The sequence below is a fragment of the Carcharodon carcharias genome, chromosome 20 (genome assembly GCF_017639515.1).
Source record: "Carcharodon carcharias isolate sCarCar2 chromosome 20, sCarCar2.pri, whole genome shotgun sequence".
NCBI classification, from domain to species: domain Eukaryota; kingdom Metazoa; phylum Chordata; class Chondrichthyes; order Lamniformes; family Lamnidae; genus Carcharodon; species Carcharodon carcharias.
Window position 1 is genome coordinate 33583166 of NC_054486.1, and position 24703 is coordinate 33607868.

At 44.9% G+C, this 24703-nt stretch overlaps 1 protein-coding gene across 1 annotated transcript in view; it reads right to left on the reverse strand.

Annotated features, from left to right (window-relative positions):
* znf106a (zinc finger protein 106a) overlaps nucleotides 1-24703 on the reverse strand; it is a 76249-nt gene that overhangs the window by 32774 nt on the left and 18772 nt on the right. Inside the window, exons 5-10 of the mRNA XM_041214408.1 lie at nucleotides 10591-12834; nucleotides 8953-9646; nucleotides 8273-8342; nucleotides 5541-5695; nucleotides 4253-4313; nucleotides 3122-3478 (exon numbers count right to left, since the gene is read on the reverse strand). Of these exons, the coding sequence (XP_041070342.1) occupies nucleotides 3122-3478; nucleotides 4253-4313; nucleotides 5541-5695; nucleotides 8273-8342; nucleotides 8953-9646; nucleotides 10591-12834 (3581 nt within the window). The remainder of the gene's footprint in view (nucleotides 1-3121; nucleotides 3479-4252; nucleotides 4314-5540; nucleotides 5696-8272; nucleotides 8343-8952; nucleotides 9647-10590; nucleotides 12835-24703) is intronic.

The following is a 24703-nucleotide window of genomic DNA, read 5'->3' on the forward strand; positions in this document are numbered from 1 at the left end:
TGGCTGAAAAAGATCCTACAGCACTATTTCACAAAAGAGAAGGGGTAGTTTTTGCCAATGTCCTGGCCAATATTTATCTTGCAAGCAATATCACAAACAGGTTATCTGTTCAGTTATCTAATTGTTATTGGTGGAAACATAGAAAATAGGAGTAGATTATTCGAGCCTGGCTCTGCCATTCAGTATGATCATGGCTGATCCTCAATCTCAACGCCATAATCCTGCTCTCTCCCCATACCCCTTGATGCCTTTAGACTCCAGAAATTTATTTCATTCTTAAATATATTCAGTGACTTGGCCTCTGCGGTAGAGAATTCCATTGGTTCACCACCCTCTGAGTGAAGAGGTTTCTCTTCATCTCAGTCCTAAATGGCCTACTCCGTATCTTGAGATTGTGACCCCTTGTTCTAGACCCCCCTCCATCATCCCTGCATCCAGTCTGTCCAGCCCTGTCAGAATTTTATATGTTTCAATGAGATTCCCTCTCATTCTTCTAAACTCCAGTGAATACAGGCCTAGTCAGCCCAATCTTTCTTCATAAAACAATCCTGCCATCCCAGGAATCAGTCTGGTGAATGTTCGCTGCACTTCCTCTACTGAAAGTATATCCTTTCTTAGGTAAGGAAACCAAAACTGCACACAATACTCCAGGTGTGGTCTCATCAAGGCCCTGTACAACTGCAGTAAGACACCCTTGCTCCTGTACTCAAATCCTCTTGAAATGAAGGCCAACATACCATTTGCCTTCTGAACTGCTTGCTGCACCTGCATTTATGCTTTCAGTGATTGGTGTACAAGGACACCCAGGTCCCTTTGTACATTAACATTTCCCAATCTATCACCATTTAAATAATATTCTGCCACTCTGTTTATCCTACCAAGGTGGATAACTTCACGCTTATCCACGTCATACTGCATCTGTCTTATTTTTGCCCACTCAGTCAACGTGTGTAAATTGCCTTCAAGGCTCTTAGCATCTTCCTCACCACTCACATTTCCACCTAGTTTTGTATCATCAGAAAACTTGGAAATATTACATTTGGTTCCCTCACCCAAATCATTGATATATATTGTGAATAGCTGGGGCCCAAGCACTGACTCCTGTAGTATCCCACTAGTCACCGCCTGCCACTCCAAAAAGGACCCATTTATTCCTACTCTGTTTCCTGTCTGCTACGCAATTCTCAATCCATGCCAATATATTACTCCCAATTCCAAGGGCTTTAATTTTACACATTAACCTCTTATATGGGACTTTATAAAAAAACTTTCTGAAAATCCAAATACGCCACATCCACTGGTTCTCCCTTATCTATTTAGCTGGTTGCATCTTCAAAAAAGCTCTAGTAGGTTTGTCAAACATGATTTCACTTTCATAAATACATGTTGACTTTGTCTAATCTGATTGATATTTTCCAAGTGTCCTGTTATCACATCCTTTATAATAGACTCTAGCATTTTCCCTACCACTGATGTTAGGCTAACCGGTCTGTAATGTAGGGTTACATTTGCCACCCTCCAATCTGCTGGTACTATTCCAGAATCTACAGAATTTTGGAAGATGACAACCAACGCATCCATTATTTCCATGACCACCTCCTTTACTACCCTGGGATGTAGATTATTGGGCCCTGGGATTTATCAACTTTCAGTCCCATTAATTCTCCAGCACTGTTTCTTTTTAGTAATACTAACAATAACTGTAAAGTTATTTGTGTCTTCCTCTGTGAAGACAGAACTAAAGTGGTTGTTCAATTGCTCTGTCATTTCCTTGTTCTCTATTATAAATTCTCCCATTTCGGACTGCAAGGGACCTATGTTTGTCTTCACCAATCTTTTTCTTCTTACTTATATACAAGCTTTTACAGTCCTCTTTTATGTTCCTTGCAAGTTTACTCTATTTTTCCCCCTCTTAATCTCTTGATCCTCCTTTGCAGAATTCTTAACTGCTCCCAATCCTCAGGCTTGCTACTTTTTCTAGCAACTTTGTGTGACTCCTCTATAGATCTAATATTATCCTTAATTTCTTTTGTTAGCCATGGTTAAGCTACTTTTCCTGTTGTGTCTTTGCACCAGAAAGGAATATATTAACTGTTGCAATGCATACATTTGTGCCTTAAATCTTAACCATTGCCTATCCACCGTCACGCCTTTTAATGAAGTTCTCCAATCCATCTTAACCAACTCACGCCTCATGCCTTTGTAGTTCCTTTGTTTAGATTTACGACCCTAGTTTCTGATTGGACTACTTCACTTACCAATCTAAGGAAGAATTCTATCATGTTATGGTCACTGTTCCCTATAGGTCCCCGCACAATAAGATTATTAATTAACCCCTTCGCATTACACAAAATGTAATCTAGGATAGCCTGTTCCCTAGTTGGGTCCTCGATGTGCTGATCTAAAAAAACCCATCTCATAACACCCTAGGAATTTATCTGCTACAGTATTATTGCTAATTTGGTTTGCCCGGTCTACATGTAGATTAAAGTCACCCATCATTACTGCAGCAGTAATAATTTCTAATCTCCTGTTTAATACTGTCCCTATCTTACCACTATTGCTTGGAGACCTATAGACAACTCCCACTGATGTTTTCCACCCCTTGTTGCTTCTTAGCTCCACCCAAACTGATTCTATATCTAGATTTTTTGAGCCAATATCCTCTCTCACTATTGCACTGATTTCATCCTCAACTAACGATGCCATGCCACCTCCTTTTCTTTTTTGCCTGTCCATCCTAAATATCAAATGCCCTTGGATATTCAGTTCCCAGCCTTGGTCATCCTGCAGCCATGTCTCTGTAATCACAATCATATCATAGCCGTTTACATCTATTTGCGCTATTAATTCATCTGCCTTATTGCAAATGCTCCGTGCATTCAGTTACAATGCCTTTAGACTTGCCTTTTCACACATTTTTTTTTGTACTATGGCCCTATTTGCTGCTAGCCCCCGTTTCCTCTGCCTTTCTGTGCACAAACTAACTGCCATGTTTCCCACATTGCAGTGAGCACACTAAGTATTTAAATGGCTTTGCAATGCCGGCCACGTGACAGATGCAATGCCTGGGTGTCTGGAAGGTGCTGCATCAATTCTTTTATCTCCATCAGCAACATACCTTTGATCTGGGCTCCTGGGAGTGCCGTCTGCAGAGAGGTGGAATGAAGGCTGTCACTTGGCACCCAGGAGTCTTTTACATTCTCCTCTGTACTTTTTGGAGAGATAGGCTCCTGTTTAATGGAGGTGTCCGGCATGGCAGGAAGGGTATTCTCCACAGGAGTCCGGAAAGCAGAGGATATTTCGATGTTAGTGTGTGGCTGGGAGATGCAGCTGGGGCTGGGAGATGAGTTATTCAGTAAGGGTGAGGAAAATGGGGCCTGGAAGTTGAGTTCAGTCACGCCACCATGCAGCTTGCTGGTACTGCTTTCTGTTGCTGGGCTGGCTGGCAGTCGTTCCCCAGTAGGATCATAGGATTCTGCGTAAGACAAGAATTCAGTTAAAAATGCACCAATGTGGTTTGTACAGTTCAGAGAAACAGGATACAGTAACTTCAATGAAATCAGGTAGAAGTATCTCGAACAACAATCCTGGCCACCCGGCTCACCCCACCCTCCCCCACACCTCCCGACAGACACCAGCCACCTGTCTAGACCTCCCCTAATCAGCCCCTCACCCCTTGCTGCTGCCTGGCCCTCCCCTAGCCAGCCAGCCAGCCCCTACCCCCTGCCCCCCCACTACCAGCCCCACCTGACCCTCGTCTAACCAGCCCCACACCCCACTCCCAGCCTGGCCCTCCCCAAACCAGCTACACCGCCTCCACCACCCCTCCTCTCCCGAGTCTGGCCCTCCCCCAGCCAGCCACACCTCTCTCCCACCCCTGTCCTGGCCCTTCACTAAGCACCCCCCTCCCATAACCATACCCCCACCACCCCCTCCCCATCTGGCCCTCCCCTAACCATACCCACCCACCCACCCTGCCTGGCCCTCCCCTAACCAGCCCACACCCACCACTTCCCCACAGGGCCTGCCCCTAAATCAGCTCCAGCCCCCTCACACCCCACCTAGCTCATCACCAAACAGCAACCCCCCCCCCACCAACCCTCTCTTAACCAGCCATCTCGCCTGATCCAACCCAGAGTCAGAACTGTCTTGGGGATGGAACTCTGAGCAATACTGGACTGGGAGCATCAGCCTGGATTATGGACCTTAAACCCACAACCTTCTGACTGACAGAATCTTTGAGACACACCTTGGAGCCCCTGAAGGATTTCGATTCTTTTGCTCCTCAGTGTGCTCATCTCCAGGGTAATCTGTGCAGAAGACAAAAAAGGGTGCAATGAGAAAAGCAACATCTAGTGGTGTGAACACAGAAAGCTCTCTCAAGAACTTACCATTCTGAAGTATTGTTTTTCTTTATTTTTTCATGGGATATGGGCCTCAATGGCAAGGTCAGTCAGCGTTTGCTGCCCATCCCCAATTGCCCTCAAACTAGTAGCTTGCTAGGCCATTTCAGAGGGGAGCTGAGAGTCAACCACATTTATGTATTTAAATTTTTAGGGTATGGGGGATGCTATCAAGCATCAAATCCCACCATACCTGCTTTCAAGCGTCAAATCCTACCATACCTGCTTTCAAGCGTCAAATCCCACTGTACCCATCATGTCAAATCCCACTGTACCTGCCATCACGTGTCAAATCCCACTGTACCTGCCATCAAGCGTCAAATCCCACTGTACCTGCCATCAAGCGTCAAATCCCACTGTACCTATCAACTGTACTTGCTATCAAGCATCAAATCCCACACTACCTGCTATCAAGCATCAACTCCCCCACATATGTATTATCAGATACTATATCCATTGATACCACTTAGGTCTTGATATCACCTCCTGCTCATTGGTTTAACTGAGAAACCACTTTTGTTCCAATACAGCAGGAGCATCATCATCCCATACAATTTATTTATTTTAAATTAACATATAATTTATATATTTTTAAAGGAATAAAGGATCAAAACCTAGGAGCGGACACCAAATAGTTCAGGATTTTAAACTTGACCAGATTTTAAAAAAAATTCAATCTCAGCATGTGGTTACTAACTGCCACTTCAGAAGGGCTGTAAACTTGATTATGCAGTGTGAACTAGAGTTGTGTGTAGCCCAGACTGAGCATGGGCTGTCAGTAACTAGGCATGCAGAAGAGGAAGGATTTAGGCAGGGAGCTCAAAGGATAAGGCTGAGATGGATGTTAGTGGGGTAAATGTAAGGGAGGAGTCAACACACAATTGGCCAGAGTCTGAGCATCAGAGGGTATGGGGGATGAACACAAGGCTGCTATCAAGCATCAAATCCCACTGTACTTGCTATCAAGCATCAAATTCCACTGTACCTGCTATCAAGCAAAATCCCCCACATATGTATTCTCAAATACTATATCCCACTGATACATCTTTGGCCTTGATATGCACATCCCGCTCATTGGTTTAACCGAGAAACCACTTTTCTTCCAATACAGCAGTAGCATCATTCCAAAAGTACCTGTTGTTTGAGAACCAACAGCTTTTGAACCTCAATGTAAGCGGCTTGAAGTGCAGCACGTGCCTGCAGCAGGTTACCATCCAACCCTTGCAATGTCTTGTTCAACTCGTCCTCCCGCAGCGAAATGTTCAACAACTGGTCCACCTGGCACCTTTCTGGAATCAGATGATCGACATGTTGGGTCCTGACCCACTTTAACAAGGCACATACTTTACTGAGAGCAGCACAGGTGATAACATGATTGCACATTGAACGTAAAACATCTGAGTCATTTGCCTGGCTTCGATAGACGGGGTAACATGAAATTGTGCCATCTTCAAATGCAGTGTAAATCTTTATGAACAACTTAGGATATTGGAACCCAACTGCTTCATCTTTGTTAATTGGGTGGTGAGTCAGTGTGGGAATGGGACTGACGGGATAGCTTTTTCAAAGAGAGGGTAGAGGCATGATGGATCGAACAGTCTCCTTGTGTACCGTAAAATTCAATTTCTATCTGAATTGCGAGCCTTTCATTTTGCTTTCATATGCTGACCCGCTGTCTATTGCCCAACAGACAGCGATCTGCATGGGCCATCAGTACAAAATCAAAATACTGCAGAGGCCGGAAATCTGAAATAAAGAGACCAAATGCTGGAAATACTCAGCAGGTCAGATAGTGCCTGTAAAGAGAGAAACAGGTTATCATTTTCGGTTTTGGCTGAACTGGAAAAAGTTAGAGATGGAACAGGTTTTAAGCAAGTTCAGAGAAGGGGGAGTTCAGGGGTTCTGGGAAGGATTTGTTGGGGTGGGTGGGAGGAAGGCCAGGGGTGGGGTGGCGGCAGGCAAAGGCCAAAAGGGAAGTTCTGTGATAGGGTGGAAGGCAGAAGAGTTTGAATGACAGGCAGATGATGGTGCAAGGCAAAGGGGATGGTCACGCAACAAACAAAGAAACAAAAGATGGGTCTTGAGGAGGTTTAAACGTTAACAGTAAAACCACTATCCAAAAAGAAAGGAGCAGACATTATGATCTGAAATCCGTATCGAGTCCAGAAAGCTGCAAAAGTTCCTAATTGAAAGGTGATGTGCTGTTCCGGGAGTTTCTGTGGAGCTTCGGGATTATTTGGAATAGAAATAGCAGTGACATGGAAAAATATAAACTGATAAGAAAGAGCCAGCATGGGTTTCTAAAGGGTAAACCGTGTTTAATCAACATGGAGTTTTTTGAAGAGGTAACAGAAAAGGTCGATGAGGGTAATGCTGTTCATGTGGTGTACATGGACTTTCAAAAGGCATTTGATACAATGCCACACAACAGACTTGAGAGAAAGGTTATTGCTCAAAGAATAAAAGGGACAGTAGCAACGTGGATACAAAGTTGGCTGAAAAATAGGAAGCAGAGAGTAATGGTTAATGGATATTTTTCAGGCTGCAGGAAGATTTGTAGTACAGTTCCCCAGGGATTGGTGTGCAGGGGACAATTTCAAAATTTGAAGGTGATATGAAGCTTGGGCGTGTTGTAAACTACAAGGAGGAGAGTGTAGAACTTCAAAAGGACATAGACAAATTAGTGGAGTGGGCAGATAGGTGGCAGATGAAGTTCAATGCGGACAAGTGTGAGGTGATGCATTTTGATAGGAAGAACATGGACAGACAGTATAAAATAAGGGTTGAAATTTTGAAGGAGGTGCAAGGGCAGAAAGACCTGGGTGTATATGTTTATAGGTCCTTGAAGGTGAAAGGACAGGTGGGGAGAGCAGTATCCTGGGCTTTATTAACAGGGGCATAGAGTACGAGAGCAAGGAGGTTATGCTGAATTTATATAAGACACTCAATAGACCTCAGCTGGAGTATTGTGTACAGTTCTGGGTGCCACATTATAGGAGGGATGTGAACGCATTGGAGAGAGTGCAGAAGAGGTTTACAAGAATGACTCCAGGGATGAGAAACTTCAGTTACGAAGATAGATTGGAGAGGTTGGGGCTGTTCTCCTTAGAGAGGAGGCGGCTAAGAGGAGATATGATAGAGATATTCAAAATCATGAGGGGACTAGACAGAACAGATAGGGAGAAGCTCTTCCTGCTCGTGAAAGGATCAAGAAAGAGAGGACACAGATTTAAAGTGATTTTCAAAACGTGCAAATGTACGTGAGAAAAAACATTTTCACAACGAATGGTTTGGGTTTGGAATGCACTGCCTGGCAGTGTGGAGGAGGCAGGTTAAATCGAGGCATTCAAGAGGGCATTAGATGATTATTTGAATAGAAACAATGTGCAGGGGCATGGGGAAAAGGCAGGGCAATGGTATAAAGTCAGAATGCTCATTTGGAAAGCTGGTGCAGATTCGATGGGTCAAATGGCCTTCTTCCATGCCATTAAAATTGTGAATCTGTGATTCAATATGCAACAGTGTAGGAGGCTGCCAGAGAAGTCAGAGCGGTATGGAGAAGTAAAATAGCAAGTCAGCACAAGTTCATAGTCACGTTTGTGGACTGAACAGAAACGTAAACAAAACTTGGAGGGTGCTCACCATTAATTCTCAACTGGGGTAGGCAGGGGTTGGGGTAGTGGGGAAGAAATCTCCCCATTAACAGCTCAAACTGGGGGAAAGAGGAGAACTCAGCACAATGACATCACAGAATTAGTTGGCCAAATAATTGAGGAATTGAGTGTACTGGGGCTATTAAAGCCGAATCACCAGATTTGAACCTGCACATTCCAATCATAAGCAATCCAAAATAGCAATTTACTTACCTCTTTTGCTTTTGAGTTTCCTTCTCTTATTCTTCCTTTCCAAACAAGGGACCTCTGGAGATAAAGCATCCTACACAAGCAGAAAAAAAATCACATGGAGCCCATTCAACCCATCATCCTATACACCATGTTGCCAATATCAATTATACACATGAATGGGATTTGACATCTCATTTGCTGCATTATTAGTTCAAGACCAGTTTATAGTCAAATGACATAATCTAAGTAGATGACAGTGGTTATGGAGAATGGTTGCACCATTGCAACCCTCTCTTTTCCTCAAGGTGTGTGCACCTCATGGTGTGAGCCGGTAGTGTAATAAAGTGGGAAGAGCAAGAAGATGGATGTTTAAAATGGGAATATCCAATAGGGATTTAACATCAATAAAATCAATAAGGGACTCAAGATAAACATCTTTGCCCAGAGAGTGGTCAGAATGTGGAACTCATGACCATGTGGAGTAGGAGCGAAGAGCATAGACTCAAGGGGGAGTTAGATAAACATAAACACATGCAGAAAACAACAAGCTTACTGATAGGGTGAAATGAGGGGTGGCAGGAGGCTCATGTGGAGTGTAAACACTAGCATAGACCAGTTGTATTGAACAACCTTGCTTCTGTGCCATACACTCAATGTAATTCTACCTAATGTAGCGATGCAGCATTGAATTCGTCACTTACGGTTGTCGCTCTTCTTTTCTTCCCCAGGGCCTGAGCATCATTGAGTTCACCCCCAGATGTGTAGCTGCTATCAGTTGCACCATCTGCTGCATTCGGTCCTTGCACTGTACTTAAAGAACTCGGCTGGGTGAACACCTTGGACTCCCCATCTGCCTCAAGAATGCTTTGCCCACAGGAGCCATCACTCGTGAGACCAAGACATTTCTTTCCTGGCCCGCTGTTTACCGTGGAAATGCTCTCAAATGCAAGGAGCGTGTTTGAGTCCTGTTCAGTCTTCACAGGGGGAAGACCCTGGGTTGAGGAGCTGGTGTCAGGCAGTGAGCTGTCACCACTGCTGCCAAACTGGAGTGCCTTGGGGAAGGCAGGGCTGTCACCTGTGGCTTGTTTCTCCTGGGAAGCTGATGAGTTTGGTCCTGGAGGTATTGGAGGTAGTCGGCTACTTGGAATGCTAGGAGCACATTCATTGGCTTTGCACCCCTCCGAATCTTTCACCTCATCACCAAACAGGCTGTAAATTGACCGTCTGTCCGTGACCACGCTGCTTTCAGAGAGGCTGCGCTTCCGGATGGTTCCGGCTGGAGTGATGGAGATCCCTTCCCACTGAAAACCTTCCAGAGAGGATAAGTTTTTGTCCTCACCCAGCTCCAGAGATTCCAGACCAGTCTGCACAGAGGGAACCATCTCAATCCCAAACCTGGAAAAAGAACCACATTATAAAATCTTGACTGGTGACCAGGTACAGCATACTCAAACGTCAAAACCAGGGTGGTCTTCCAACTCTCTCCCACAAAGTGGGAATCAGAAAATATTCAGGGATCTGGGAACAATATAGGGTAGTATGGGGGAAGAGGAAAGAGGAGGATGCAGGGAAGAGGCGAAGGGACAGTGAAAAACTAGGCAGCGAGGGGGGTGTACAGGAAAGAATGGAGGGGATAGAGGGTAGAGGGGAGGAGAGGGAGAGTGCGGGTAGAAAAAAAATGGGAAAGCAAGTGAGCATGCAGAAAGAGAGAGACATGTCCAGTTGTGGGAGTAGATATGCAACAGCAGTCTGCATGTGCTCAGTTATCTGCTGACCATCAGACTGGCAAGTTAACTTAGAGAAGCACGTGGAGAAGTTCGGCTGGGTGAGAAAACCTGAACACATGGTTCAAATGACTGTTTTTAGTGATGAGAAGCTCTATTGGAGAGCCACCCGCCACCCTCCGACTCTCCCAAATCAATTTCCAGCCCCCATCACGTAGTAATAACAGTCCATCCAGGTTCTTGTTATTGGGGGACCACTTCATCTCTGCCCAGTTTCTCGCAGCAATGAACTCCCATTCTCGTAAGGAGCATTTGATCACTATGCAGAGTCCATACCCCCCTCACACTGAATGGTCATCAACTGAATAATACAGCTCATCCCATCTTGGAACAGACATGACCTTTAATGCTTTCCATAGCATCTGGTACTTCTTTCACTCAACACCCAAGCTATGGGTGAGAATGAGCAATGGGCAACAATGAGCAATGAACTGTGCTTTCCTTAATGGGACGGCCAGCTCAGAGGGTGCGTGGACAAAACAGGATCACAAGTTACTGGAAAGGCCAGCCAGCTTACTCAGAGAAAACAGAAAATCAATTTCTTTCTGTACTGACCTTGGTAAGCCCTTGCCAAGTTCCTGCTTCTTCTTAGCAACCTGTTGAATGACTTGATCCCAGTTGACATGGCGTCGTGACACATTCAGCAGTTGACGCAAGGTTGGCTTCAAGCCAGATTCCTTTTCCGATTCACTCTTTCTCTGGCTCCCAATGCTTCGAATGCGGCGTGCAATGTTGAGATTGGGTTCAGGTACGTGAGTCCCAGGCCTTGACTTTGCGTTGATGTGGCGGTTCAGGTCTCTCTGTACAGAGGTGGGAAGCCCGAGTTTGTTGAGTTCAGAGAGGAGGTGGCTAGAGCTTTGAGTCCCTCCGTTCTGCAGCTCTGAGTCAGAGGAACAATTATCAATAGTTTTGCTGTGTACAGAGCTTTGAATTTCATTGTCACTTTTTGTTTCAGTCATTGTGAAGGAGAAGGTGGTTGGCGATTGAGCACCACTTCCTGAAGCTGAGGAGTCCTTGTAATCGCCGTTTGTGGCAGAGAGTTCAGAATTTGCACCATGCTGTGTATATAATACAGCTATTTGTTGTTTCACTGTATTTGAATTTTGCTGCCCCTGACCTGAACAAGTGCTGGCAGAGTCTATGTGTATAGCTAGCTTTATTTCTTCTGCGATGTCAGTAAATTCCTCTTCACTCATTTCTCTGCAACCCAAAAGTGCTTCCTTCATTGGGTTTCTATCAGCTGCTGTTGGTTGCGACTTGTGGGCAGTTTTATTGTTGCTATTTTTCCAGTTTTCCTTATTACGCTCTGTGGATTGCCTACAGCTTGCCCGCAGGCCATGTTCTGTCTGACTGTGTTGTCTGCGCTCGGATTGACTGCACCTCAGTGCTTCTCGAGCACGCCTGAGCTCTTCATTCAAACTGCTGTCCACATGGTATTTAGTGTCATTCTTTGGCATTTCCAGCAAAGGCCGTACAGTCGGGCTTGGGGTACTTTGTGTTGAAAGCTGAACTCCTGATGTATCAGGTGTGCAATTTGACCTTAACACAGCATTACTAGAAATACCCCGCTGCTCACCATCCAAGGTGGGTGTGCTCAAGCGCTTCCCATTTTTTGTGCTACACAAAGGTTTCTTTTCTTTCAAAAGACTCTTCGGGTCTGGATTTAAAGCACCAGATGTGAATTCAGGAGGAGGGGTAAACGATTTGAGGTGAAGCGTGACAGGAGCTTGACTCTCATCTTTGTCTACTGCTTTGGTTTCACTCTCAGAAACACCTCCTTGTTGAATCAGGGAACTTGCACAATCACTCAGTTCTTCACTCACCTTCCCAAGGACTGAGGCAACGCTACTCTTGCGTGGTCTCTCAAGATCTTTCCGTTGACTCGACATGCAACTACTCCCGGAATCATTTCTGCTTTTGCTTCTAGACCTGGGGTCCCTGGCTGCTACAGGCAGCTCTGCAGATTTATGAGATCGGTAAGGGGCCCACCGATATCTCTTATCCCTCGATGGGCTCAAGCTCTTCCCCCCACTCTGATCATCTTTACTCAGTGTATCTTCCTCTTGGGTAAAACTCAACATTCCTCGACTTGGCACATTATCACTGGTGAAATCCATGTGGTAGTCCTGGCAGGTGTAATCGTTCAGGTTCCACATGTCCGCTGAATCTCTTGGTGCCAACGCTGCTCCTCTGCTGTCAGTTGCCCGTCTCCAGCTTTGCGCTTTCTCCCAGGCATGCCGGTCTCTTGCACTTCTACTCTCCTTGCTCAACTTGTGCACTTTCCCTTTACTCCACTTCCTATCCAGATTCTCTGCAGAATTGTTTTTGTTGCAAGACTGGAATCTTGCATTCAGCCGACTGGTCGTGTAGTGAGATGGACTGCCCCCATTGCTGCTGGAATTGGTATTCCACTTGAATGCTCCCCCCTGGCTTTTGGAGTGCCGACTAGCTACTCCCCCTGACCCACTGGAGTGCCAGTGATGTTTAGAATACCAGTTAGGTGAGCCTCCTGTGCCATTCGAATGCCAGCTGAGAGTTCCCCTTGAGCCTGATGAATGCCGGTTCGAAGAACCCCCTGAATTGGTCTTCCAAGGACAATGCTGAAAACCGCTCGGTCTGCAACTCGCATAATCACGTGACTCCCAATCCCATTTCTGCTCTCCATTTTCATGGTGCCACGATGACTGATTATACTTGCTCACAGGCTCAGGGTATGCCTGTCTATCTTCCCGTGTCCTCCTATACCGCCTGTCATCACTGTCCGCTGCCTGATTCCCTGGTGTGGAAGCATCGTTCTTTCTGCGTGAAAAGAAACCAAAATAAAACAACCATAAGGAGGTCAATACAGCTCATACGAGGTCAATTCAATCTATCACACCATTGCCAGCTCTTCAACTGGGGCTATCTACTCTCAGCCATTCCTGCTTCTTTTCTAGCATATTTCATTTTCCCTTTCCAAATACTGATCCAATTCTCCTCTAAATAATGTTAACAATCTCTGCTCAGCAGTAGTTTATGGATAGCATTTCATAGTCTAAATCTCCCATGAGTTAAAATAATGGTTAACTCTTGTAACCCACTGCAATCCTTGCTTAGTTCTCTTGCACACAGCTTTCAACCTGACTGTGGCCTCCTATGTATCGTTCCCCACCTTCCTGCATCTGACCACTGGTTGAAGAGTCAGCACTTGCTTCAGGACAGCCCTTGGTAAACTCTCGTCTCTGCATCTATATTCTTTCCAGTAAAAACCCTCAAAATCCACCTTTTTATCCAAACATTCAGTCTCTCCCATGACCAAATGTTCAATCCTTCTTACTGTTTCTCTATTGGTGTGAAAGCTGGACTTTGCAAGAAAATTATGTTTAAAATATACCTTTAACTCAAAGTAAAACAGCATATTCTGGAAAGGAATGTAAAATTAGTATTCCTGATAAACACCTCAGTTTGGAGAAATGCCCATGTGATCCAGTTGCAAGGGGAGAAAAACTCAAAATAGAAATCCATTGAGGTGGGGGTACAAATTTTAGCACAGAACAAAGAACAGCCGCTGCTGAGGCACAAGTAGGAGAAGAATTGGAACTCTCCCAGAAACAGGTCTTCACTGCTCTATAAGAAACGGTGGGAAGCAGGAGTAAAACTCTCCATGAACAAAAAAGTGTTTCTTAATACACTTTGGTTGTGCTAATGAATGTAAAACTTACTCTCTTCTTTAGTTTGATGCTTTAGTTGTCTGTTAATTAGTATCTGATCTATGTTGATTTTAATTTGTTACAGTAAGATTTCAATAAGAAGTGAAATTTTGTCATTCAGTTCTCTCTGTTGGTCATTTGAGAAATTAATTTCTTTTAAAAAAATTATTGGTCTCAACAGGGGTTGGAATACTATGAAGTCCATGGTGGCACTTTGTACGTAGTTGTTGCTGCCAATGTAGTGAGGAAATCCATAGTTTGCAAACAATCGCCTGCACTGACCTATGGTTTCAAAGCCTGTATTTTTTGACACAGTCCCTAACTGAAACAGAAACCACACCTCCAGGTTTCTGGGATGGGGAGTTGCAAATTGGAATTCCTTGCTGTGACAACAGATTTTTAAGAAATCAGCCTATGGTTTAGGTTGCTAGGAAATAGAAGATGAGGGGTCAAATTTCAGCCAGTGGTCAAAACAGGCAAAGTTTGGTTTTTTCAGCAGAAGGAGAACATTTCTGGGATGATGGAGAAGCTGAGTGTAAGACAGCTGAGGTGGAAAATTGTGGCACAGCTAGAAGACAACCAAAAAGACTGATATTGGGAGCAGAGCTGTGGAGGATCTGGAAAGATGTACCTTTTTGATGGACATTGGATCCGTGGAACTCAGGGCTGCTAAAGTTTCTGTCAGGCGGGACTTTGGGCCTAACTCCTGTTTTTTAAATTAATTCACGGGATGTGGGCATCGATGGCTACGCCAGCATTTATTGCCCATCCCTAATTGCCTTTAAGGTGGTGGTGAGCAGCCTTCTTGAACTGCTGTGGTGTATGCGGCATAGGTACATCCACAGTGCTCTTAGGGATTATGACCCAGTGACAGTGAAGGAACGGCAATATGTTTCCAAGTCAGGATGGTGAATGGTTTGGAGGGGAACTTGCAGTTGGTGGCATTCCCATCTGTCTGCTGCTCTTATCCTTCTAGATGGTAGTGGCTGTGGGTTTGGTAGGTGCTGTCTAAAGAGGCATGGTGAGCTCCTGCAGTGCATTTTGTAGATGGTACACTGCTGCCACTGTGCGTCAGTGGTGGAGGGAGTGAATGTTTGTGGAAGATGTGCCAATCAAGCAGGCTGCTTTGACCTGGATGGTGTAAGCTTCTTAAGTGCTGTTCGAGCTGCACTCATCCAGGTAAGTGGAGAGAACATTCCATCGCACTCTTGACCTTGTAAATGGTGGACAGGCTTTGGGGAGTCAGGAGATGAGTTACTCGCCGCAGGATTCCTAGCCTCTGACCTGCCCTTGTAGCCATAGTATTTATATGGCTGGTCCAGTTCAGTTTCTGGTCAATGATAGCCCCCAGAATGTTGATAGTGCAGGATTCAGCGATGGTAATGCCATTAAATGTCAAGGGGTGATAGTTAAGATTCTTTCTTGTTGGAGATGGTCATTGCCTGGCACTTGTGTGGCACGAATGTTACTTGCCAGCCTGAGCCTGAACATTGTCCAGGTCTTGCTGCATTTAGACATGGACTGCTTCAGTATCTGAGGAGTTGCAAATGGCGCTGAACATTGTGCAATCAGCAAAAAGGTCATTGATGAAGCAGCTGGAGATGGTTGGGCCTAGGACACTACCCTGAGAAACTTCTGCAGTGGTGTCCTGGAACTGAGATGATTGACTTCCAACAATCACAACCATCTTCCTTTGTGCTAGGTATGACTCTAACCAACGGAGAGTTTTCCTAGATTCCCATTGACTCCAGTTTTGCTAGGGCACCTTGATGCCACACAGTCAAATATTGCCTTGTCAAGGGCACTCACTCTCACCTCACCTCTGGAGTCCAGCTCTTTTATCCATGTTTGAACCAACGCTGTAATGAGGTCAGGAGCTGAGTGGCCCTGGCTGAATCCAAACTGAGCATCAGTGAGCAGGTTATTGCTGAGCAAGTGCTGCTTGAATACACTGTTGATGACCCCTTCTATCACTTTACCGATGATCGAGAGTAGACTGATATGCATAATTTTTGAGTTGGATTTGTCCTACTTTGTGCGTACAGGACATGCCTGGGCAATTTTCCACATTGCCAGGTAGATGCCAGCGTTGTAGCTGTACTGGAAAAGCTTGGCTAGGAGCGCAGTAAGATCTATGGCATAAGTCTTTAGTACTATTGCCAGAATGTTGTCAGTGCCCATAGCTTTAGCAGTAATGATAGAGTAGGGCATATGCCAAGCAATGAGGTTACAGATTGTGGTTGAGTACAATTCTACTCCTCTTGATGGCCCACAGCACCTCATTGTTGCCAGTTTTGAGTTGCTAGGTCTGTTCAAAATCTATCCCATTAAGTACAGTGGTAGTGCCACACAACACGGTGGAGGGTATCCTCAATGTGAAGACGGGGCCTCGTCTCCACAAGGACTATGCGGTGGTCACTCCTACCGATGCTGTCATGGGCAGATCAATCTGCAGCAGGCAGGTTGGTGAGGATTTTTCCCTCTTGTTGGTTCCCTAACCTGCCGCAGACCCAGTCTAGCAGCTATGTCCTTTAGGACTCGGCCAGTTTGGTCTGTGGCGGTGCTACCAAGCCACTCCTGGTGATGGACATTGAAGTTCCCCCAGGCAGAGTACATTCTGCACCCTTGCTACCCTTAGTGCTTCCTCCAAGTGCTGTTCAACATGGAGGAGAACAGATCCATCAGCTGGAAGGGGGTCAGTACATGGTAATTAGCAGGAGGTTTCCTTGCCCGTGTTGACCTGATGCCATGAGGTTTCATGGGGTCTGGAGTTGATGTTGAGGGCTTCCAGGGCAACTCAATCCTGACTGTATAACACTATGCCACCACCTCTGCTGGGTCTGCCAGTGGAACAGGACATACCCAGGGATTTTGAGGGCTATGTCTGGGACATTATCTGTAAGGTATGATGCCATGAGTATGGACTATGTCAGGCTATTGCTTGACTAGTCTATGAGACAACTCTCCCAATTTTGGCACCTGCTCCCAGATGTTAGTAAGGAGGACTTTGCAGGGCCGACAGGGCTGAGTTTGCCGTTGTCATTTCTGGTGCCAAGGTTGATGTTGGGTCAATGCTTCAGTCGATGCTGGGTGGCCCATCTGATTTCATTCTGTATGAACGAAAGAACTTAAACTCAACCTGGGAAGAACAGAATTTTAAGGGACTCCTAGGCTGAGATTAATGCCATCTATGCTGAAGGGACCATCTGAGAACTATGAGAGATCTATCCTTGTTGAATTGGCTATTTAAAGTGTAATTTATAATTTCCACAGAATACAAATTGCCTGTTAATTCATGCTTCATTGATGTTTACTTGGTTTGATTGTTCCAGTAAAAGTTTTAAAAAGTGGAATCTTGTCCATTAGTTTTTTCCATTGGGGACATTTTGGAAGTTTGCTTTTTGTTTTAGGTTAATAGTCTCCATGGGAATCCTAACAAAATTGAGGGCTTGTCCAGGATATTGATCCCAGAGGCAGTAAAAAGGGTTCACTGGAACGTTCCAAAATTTAACAAACAAGATTTCACATTAATTTTGTTGCATTTGCTGGGGAATCACGAGTACCTTTGATGCTCAGGCCTCTTTTGGGGAAAATGGATTTGCCTCAGAGCAGTTAACCAATGATAAACTGAAGGCGGTAGCAGAGGAATGTGATTCTGTGATGTAGACATTTGAAAAGAAAACAGGGTCAGATGTTTGCGGAATTTGCTAGAGAAGGAAATGGTTTTCGATAGGTGGTACAAGTTGATGAAGACTGACCAAGACTTTGAGAACCTTAGGGAAGTGATTCCAGGGAAGAATTTAAAAATAGTGTCCCTTTGTGAATATGTTCTTCCAGCTGGGACTTTAAAGATCATAAAATAAAGGATGCTGCAGTAGTGGCAGATGATTACAGTTTAATTGAGCATATTTTTAACAGATTCCCATTTGGAAACTCAGAAATTAGAGATAAGAGGTTTGATGATGAAAAGAAATCTGACTGTATTAAGAAAGATAGCAAAAGTAAAGATCTAGATGCCCTTCAGGTTAGTAAAATTGGAAGATTGGAGGGCCAGCTTAGTTGGAGGGGATCAACATGCTATTTTTGTCGCAAAAAGGGACATGTGAAGGCTGAGTGTTGGAGGCAGAACAACAAGACTGTAGCATTTGTGCAGTTGCTTAGTGACTCTCTAGAAAATATTGCCCTAGCTGGTAAGATAAGCAGATCATTTCTCCCATATTTATTGATAGATGACTCAGGGTTAGGAAGTGGAGAGTTCTCTTTTTGAGGATAAAGTGCCTCCACTTTTGTCCAGTAAGGCTGGCAAGTCAATTGTTATGCTTAGAGATACAGGGGCTGCACAGTCACTGATGTTGGCAGGTGGCATGCATGTCTCACCAGATAGTCCACTGAATACAACGGTATTGGTACAAGGTATTGATGCAAATCATTTACCCATTCTCTTGTACAGGATTAATTTAAAACCCCTATTTCACCCCTTTCTTGGACTCACTCAAGTTCTGTCGAATGGTCATGAGGACTCGAAACGTCAACTCTTTTCTTCTCCGCCGATGCTGCCAGACCTGCTGAGTTTTTCCAGGTAATTCTGTTTTTGTTTTGGATTTCCAGCATCCGCAGTTTTTTTGTTTTTATTAATTTAAAACATGACTGAGTCACTGGTCCTGTTACTGCTGGTGTCATTCCTAAGTTGCCCACTGAAACTGCATTTTTGTTGGGAAATAACTTGACTGAGGACAAGGTATTGACATCTCCAGTGGTTAGGACAAGCTGGTCAAGATTGCTGAAACTAAAGTTTTACAGCAAGAGCCTGTAACAAGGACTTGAAAGAACCCACTACTTTGTGAATCTGCTGCTGACATATGTCTCAACTAAAGATGTGCCGGAAGAGTTAGGAACTGTTTACTAGTTTAAAAATGACATTGGGGTATCAAATTAAGGAAGAAAAAATGGCAGTGGGAGACTTTAGAACAATTTAAACTAAAAATGCAGGAAAAGCATGAGCAAGATGTAGCAATGCAGGTAGCAACAGTTCTCAAAGCCAATGACACAAAACGGAAGGTACATACTTTGAACGAAATTGAGAAAGCTGGGTCCAAAGTTAACACTACAGAGCCGCAGGAAAAATTACTTGTTTTGAAAAGTGAAATCTTGTCCATCAATTTCTTCCTTTGGAGTCACTTGGGAAGTTCAGTTCTTTTAGGGTATCTCCAAGGGTTCATAACAATGTCCCTTCTTATTCACTAACCAGTGTAAACAAACTTTCATTACTTGCCCTCTGAAAAGATTCCACAACTTTAAACACTTCTGTTAGATCCATCATTGGCCCCCTCCTAATTTTTATCTAAATGATACCCCTCAGTGACATCATAAGAACAGGAACTAGACCATTTAGCCCTGTGAGCCTATTCTACAAATGCATCAAGTTCCACAAGTATACTGACGACACTCAGCTCCACCCTCACCACTTCCCTCAATTAACTAGATTTGTCATGTGACTTTTCTGGTGTCCAGTACTGGATGAACAGAAATCTCCTACTAAATATCAGAAAGACCAACGCCACAAACTTCAGTCCCTACCACAAACGCCATTCAATACTCACCAATTCCTGGGAGCTATTTAAGGCTGAACTAGACCATTCACAATCATGGCCTTTTTTGACCCCGAGCTGAGCATTGAACCCCTTATCCGCAAAAATACTAAGACCGCCTACTTCCACTTCTTGAACATCTCCCGCCTTTGCCGCTACCTCAGCTCATCCATTGATAAAGCCCCTATCCATGTCATTGTTACTTCTGGATTTGACTATATCAATGCTCTCCTTACTAACCTTCCACTCTGCACTCTCGATAAACTTGAGCTCATCCAAAATTCATCCTGTTCACCCAGCACCTCGGTGCTTGCTGACGTAAAATGGTTCAGTCTGACAACATTTCAATTTTAAAATTTTCATTCTTGTTTTGAAATCCCTCCATAGCTTCACCTCTCCATATCTCTGTAACCTCCTCCAGCCCTACAAAATCTCTGTGCCCTCTTGTGCACCTTCAGTTTTCACTGCTCCACAATTGCCCTCAGCAATCTAGGTCTTAAGTTCTGAAATTCTTTCCCCAAACCCCTCCATCGCTCCTCCTTTAAGGCGATCCTTAAAATCTATCTTCGACCAGGCTCTTAGTTACCTGTCCTAACATCTCATGTGAATCACAGAACCTCTCAGTGCAGAAGATGCCCTTCGGCCCATTGAGTCGGCACCAACACGTGAAAAACACCTGACCTACCTACCTAATCTCATTTACCAGCACTTGGCCCATAGCCTTGAACGTTATGACGTGCCAAGTGCTCATCCAGGTACTTTTTAAAGCATGTGAGGCAATCCGTCTTCACCACCCTCCCAGGCAGTGCATTCCAGACCATCACCACCTCACATCCCCCCAAAACCTCCTGCCCCTCACCTTGAACTTGTGTCCCCTCGTGCCTGATCCTTCAACTAAGGGGAACTGCTGCTCCCTATCCACCCTGTCCATGCCCGTCATCATCTTGTACACCTCGATCAGGTTGCCCCTCAGTCTTCTCTGCTCCAACAAAAACAACCCAAGTCTATCCAACTTCTCTTCATAACTTAAATGTTTCATCCCAGACAACATCCTGGTGAATCTCCTCTGCAACCTCTCCAGTGCAATCACATCCTTCCTATAATGTGGCGACCAGAACTGCACACAGTACTCCAGCTGTGGCCTCACCAAGGTTCTGTACAACTCCAACATGACCTCCCTACATTTGTAATCTATGCCTCGATTGATAAAGGCAAGTGTCCCATATGTCTTTTTCACCACCCCACTAACATGCCCCTCTACCTTCAGAGATTTATGGACACACACGCCAAGGTCCCATTGTTCCTCAGAACTTCCTAGTGTCGTGTCGTTCATTAAATACTTCCTTGTCAAATTACTCCTTGCAAAGTGTATCACCTCACACTTTTCAGGGTTAAATTCCATCTGCCACTTATCTGCTCATTTGACCATCCCGTCTATATCTTCCTGTAGCCCAAGGCACTCAACCTCACTGTTAACCAAAACAAAAACAGAAATACCTGGAAAAACTCAGCAGGTCTGGCAGCATCAGTGGAGAAGAGCACAGTTGACGTTTCGAGTCCTCATGACCCTTCAACAGAACTAAGTAAAAATAGGAAAGGGGTGAAAAAAAGCTGGTTTAAGGGCGAGGTGTTGGGACAAGGAGAGCTGGGTAAAAGGCCAGTGATAGGTGGAGATAACCAAAAGATGTCACAGACAAAAGGATAAAGAGGTATTGAAGGTGGTATATTATCTAAAGGAATGTGCTAATTAAGGGTAGAAAGCAGGACAAACAAGGTACAGATAGCTCCAGTGGAGGTGGGGTGAAGGAAGACTAAAAAGGCTAAAAGGTAGAGATAAAATAATGGATAGAAATACATTTAAAAATAATGGAAATAGGTGGGAAAAGAAAAATCTATATAAATTCTTGGAAAAAAACAAAAAGAAGGGGGACAAAACAGAAAGGGGTTGGGGATGGAGGAGAGAGTTCATGATCTAAAGTTGTTGAACTCAATATTCAGTCCGGAAGGCTGCAAAGTGCCTAGTTGGAAGATGAGGTGCTGTTCCTCCAGTTTGCGCTGAGCTTCACTGGAAAAATGCAGCAAGCCAAGGACAGACATATGGGCATAAGAGCAGGGTGCAGTGTTGAAATGGCAAGCGACAGGGAGGTCTGGGTAATGCCTGCGAACAGACCAAAGGTGTTCTGCCATGCGGTCACCCAGTCTGCGTTTGGTCTCTCCAATATAGAGGAAACCGCATTGGGAGCAACAAATGCAGTAGACTAATTTGAGGGAAGTGCAAGTGAAATGCTGCTTCAGTTGAAAAGAGTGTTTGGGCCCTTGGACGGTGAGGAGAGGGGAAGTGAAGGGGCAGTGTTGCATCTTCTGCAGTTGCATGAGAAGGTGGCGTGGGAGGGGGTGATGGAGGAGTGGACCAGGGTGTCATGGAGGGAACGATCCCTACGGAATCTTCCTTCAAACACATCTTCCCTTCACCCCCCCGGTGGCATTCCTTAGGGAATTTTTACTTAGTTCTGTTGAAGGCTCATGAGGACTCGAAACGTCAACTGTGCTCTTCTCCACCGATGCTGCCAGACCTGCTGAGTTTTTCCAGGTATTTCTGTTTTTGTTTTTGATTTCCAGCATCCGCAGTTCTTTGCTTTTATCTCACAGTTAACCACCCAGCCAACCTTTGTGTCATCCGCAAACTTACTAATCCTACCACCCACAGTCATCTATGTCGTTTATATAAATGACGATTAATAGGGGACCCAGCAAAGATCCCTGTGGTATGCCAGTCACTAAAGCAGCCTTCTGTCATCACCCACTGATTCATACAACTAAGCCAATTTTGAATCCACCTTATCAAATTACTCGGTATGCTATGTGCATTTGCCTTCTTTATAAGTCTCCCATGTGGGACCTTATCAAAGGCTTTGCTGAAATCCACATAAGCCACATCAACTACACTACCTTCATCTACACACCTGGTCACCTCCTCAAAAAAAATCAATCAAATTTGTTAGACATGACCTCCCTCTGACAAAGCCATGCTGACTATCCCTGATCAAACCTCGCTTCTCCAATTGGAGATAGATTCTCTCCTTCAGAATTTTCTCCAATAGTTCCCCTACCACTGACATGAGACTCATTGGTCTTTAGTTCCCTGGCTTATCTCTAGAACCCTTCTTAAATAGCGGAACCACATTAGGTGTTCTCCAGTCCTCTGGCACCTTCCCCGTGGCCAGAGAGGAATTAAAAATTTGGGTCAGAGCCCCTTGGGTCCTCCCTTGCCTCCCTCAGCAGTCTGGGACACAAATCATCCTGACCCGGAGATTTGTCCGCCTTTAAGCCTGCCAACACCTCTAATACCTTGTCACTCCCTATATCAATTTGCTCAAGAACCTCGCAGTCTCTCCCCCAAGTTCCATACCTTTATCCTCATTCTCTTGGGTGAAGACAGATATGAAGTATTCGTTCAACACTCTACCAATGTCCTCTGGCTCCACCCATAGATTGCCTCTTTGGTCCCTACTCTTTCCCTAGTTATCCTCTTCCAATTGATACACTTATAGAATATCTTGGGATTTTCCCTACTTTTACCAGCCAGAGTTTCCTCATATACCCTCTTTGCTCTCCTAATTGCTTTCTGAAGCTCCGCCCTGCACTTTCTGTACTCCACTAATGCCTCCGCTGATTTGCTTCCCTTGTACCTGCTAAAAGCCTCTCTTTTCCTTCTCATCGTATCCTGAATATCTCTGGTCATCCATGGTTCTCTGGGCTTGTTACTCCTTCCTATCACCCTAGAGGGAACATATTGAGCCTGTACCCTCCCCATTTCCTTTTTGAACGCTCCTCTGTAGATTTCCCCACAAGTAGCTGTTCCCAGTCTACCTTGGCCAGATCTTGCCTCATTTTACTAAAACCCGCTCTCCCTCAATCCAAAACATTTTTTTGCAACTTGTCTATTTCTTGGTATAATTTAAGCTTGTTATGGACAATGTTGTGGTCACTATCACTAAAATGCTCCCCCACCACCACCTCAGCCACCTGTCCGGCTTCATTCCCCAGAATTAGGTCTAGCACTGCGCAGTCCCCTGTTGGACCCTCTACATATTGACCTAAGAAGTTCTCCTGTACACATTTCAAGAAATCCACTCCATCCAAGCCCTTAACACTATGTCTATCCCAACTAATGTTGGGAGAGTTGAAATCACCTCATATAATTACCCTATTGTTATTGTTTTTACACACCTCCGCAAATTGTGCACATATTTGCTCCTCAATTTCCCGCTGACTATCTGGGGTCTATAATAAACACCTAACAATATGGCTGCCCCTTTTTTATTCCTATGCTCTACCCACAAAGCTTCATTCGATGCCCCCTCCAAGATATCATCTCTCCTTACTGCAGTAACTGACTCCTTAACTAATAATGCAATGCCTCCTCCTCTCTTACCCCCTCCCCTGTCTCGCCTGAAGATTCTATATCCCGGAATGTTGAGCTGCCAACCCTGCCCCTCCCTTAACCACGTCTCTGTGATGGCTACTATATCACAATTCCACGTGTCACCCTTAACTCAAACAAAAACAAAAATAGCTGGAAAACTCAGGTCTGACAGCATCTGTGGAGAGGAATACAGTTAACGTTTCGAGTCTGTATGACTCTTCTTCACCCTTAACTCATCCGTTTTACCTGTAATACTCCTGGCATTAAAGTAGAGGCCATCCAGCCTTGCCTTACTCCCTTGAAACTTAATGCAGCTGTATTCCCTCTGACTTGATTGTTTTACTGTATTATGATGTGTCCCTATTCTGCTAACATTCGGTGTCCCCTCCCCCACCGAATTAGTTTAAACTCCTCTCATCAGCACTAGCAAACCCGCCCGCAAGGATGTTAGTCCTGCTCTGGTTCAGATGTAGACAGTCCCACTTGTACAGGTCCCACCTTTCCCAGAAATGGTCCCAGTGATCCAGGAATCTAAAACCCTTCCTCCAACTCTTAAGCCACGTATTCATCTGCGCTATTCTCCTATTTCTGAGCTTGCTAGCATGTGGCACTGAGGGTAATCCAGAGATTACAACCCAAGAGGTCTTGCATTTTAGTCTACTGCCTAACTCTCTGAATTCTTGATGCAAGACCTCATCCCCTTTTCTACCTATGTCAGTGGTACCAACATGTACCACTTCTGCCTTATCATCCTCCCCCTTCAGGATGCCCTGCAGCTGTTCAGTGACATCCCGGACCCTGGCACCAGGGAGGCAACACATCATCCTGGAGTCATGTTGACGGTCACAGTAGCGCCTATCTGTTTTCCTGACTATAGACTATTACTATTGCTCTTCCTCCCCATCTGTACAGACAGGCTGCTTCTGGTGCCAGAAGCTTGGCTCTGTCTGTACTACCTGGAGGAA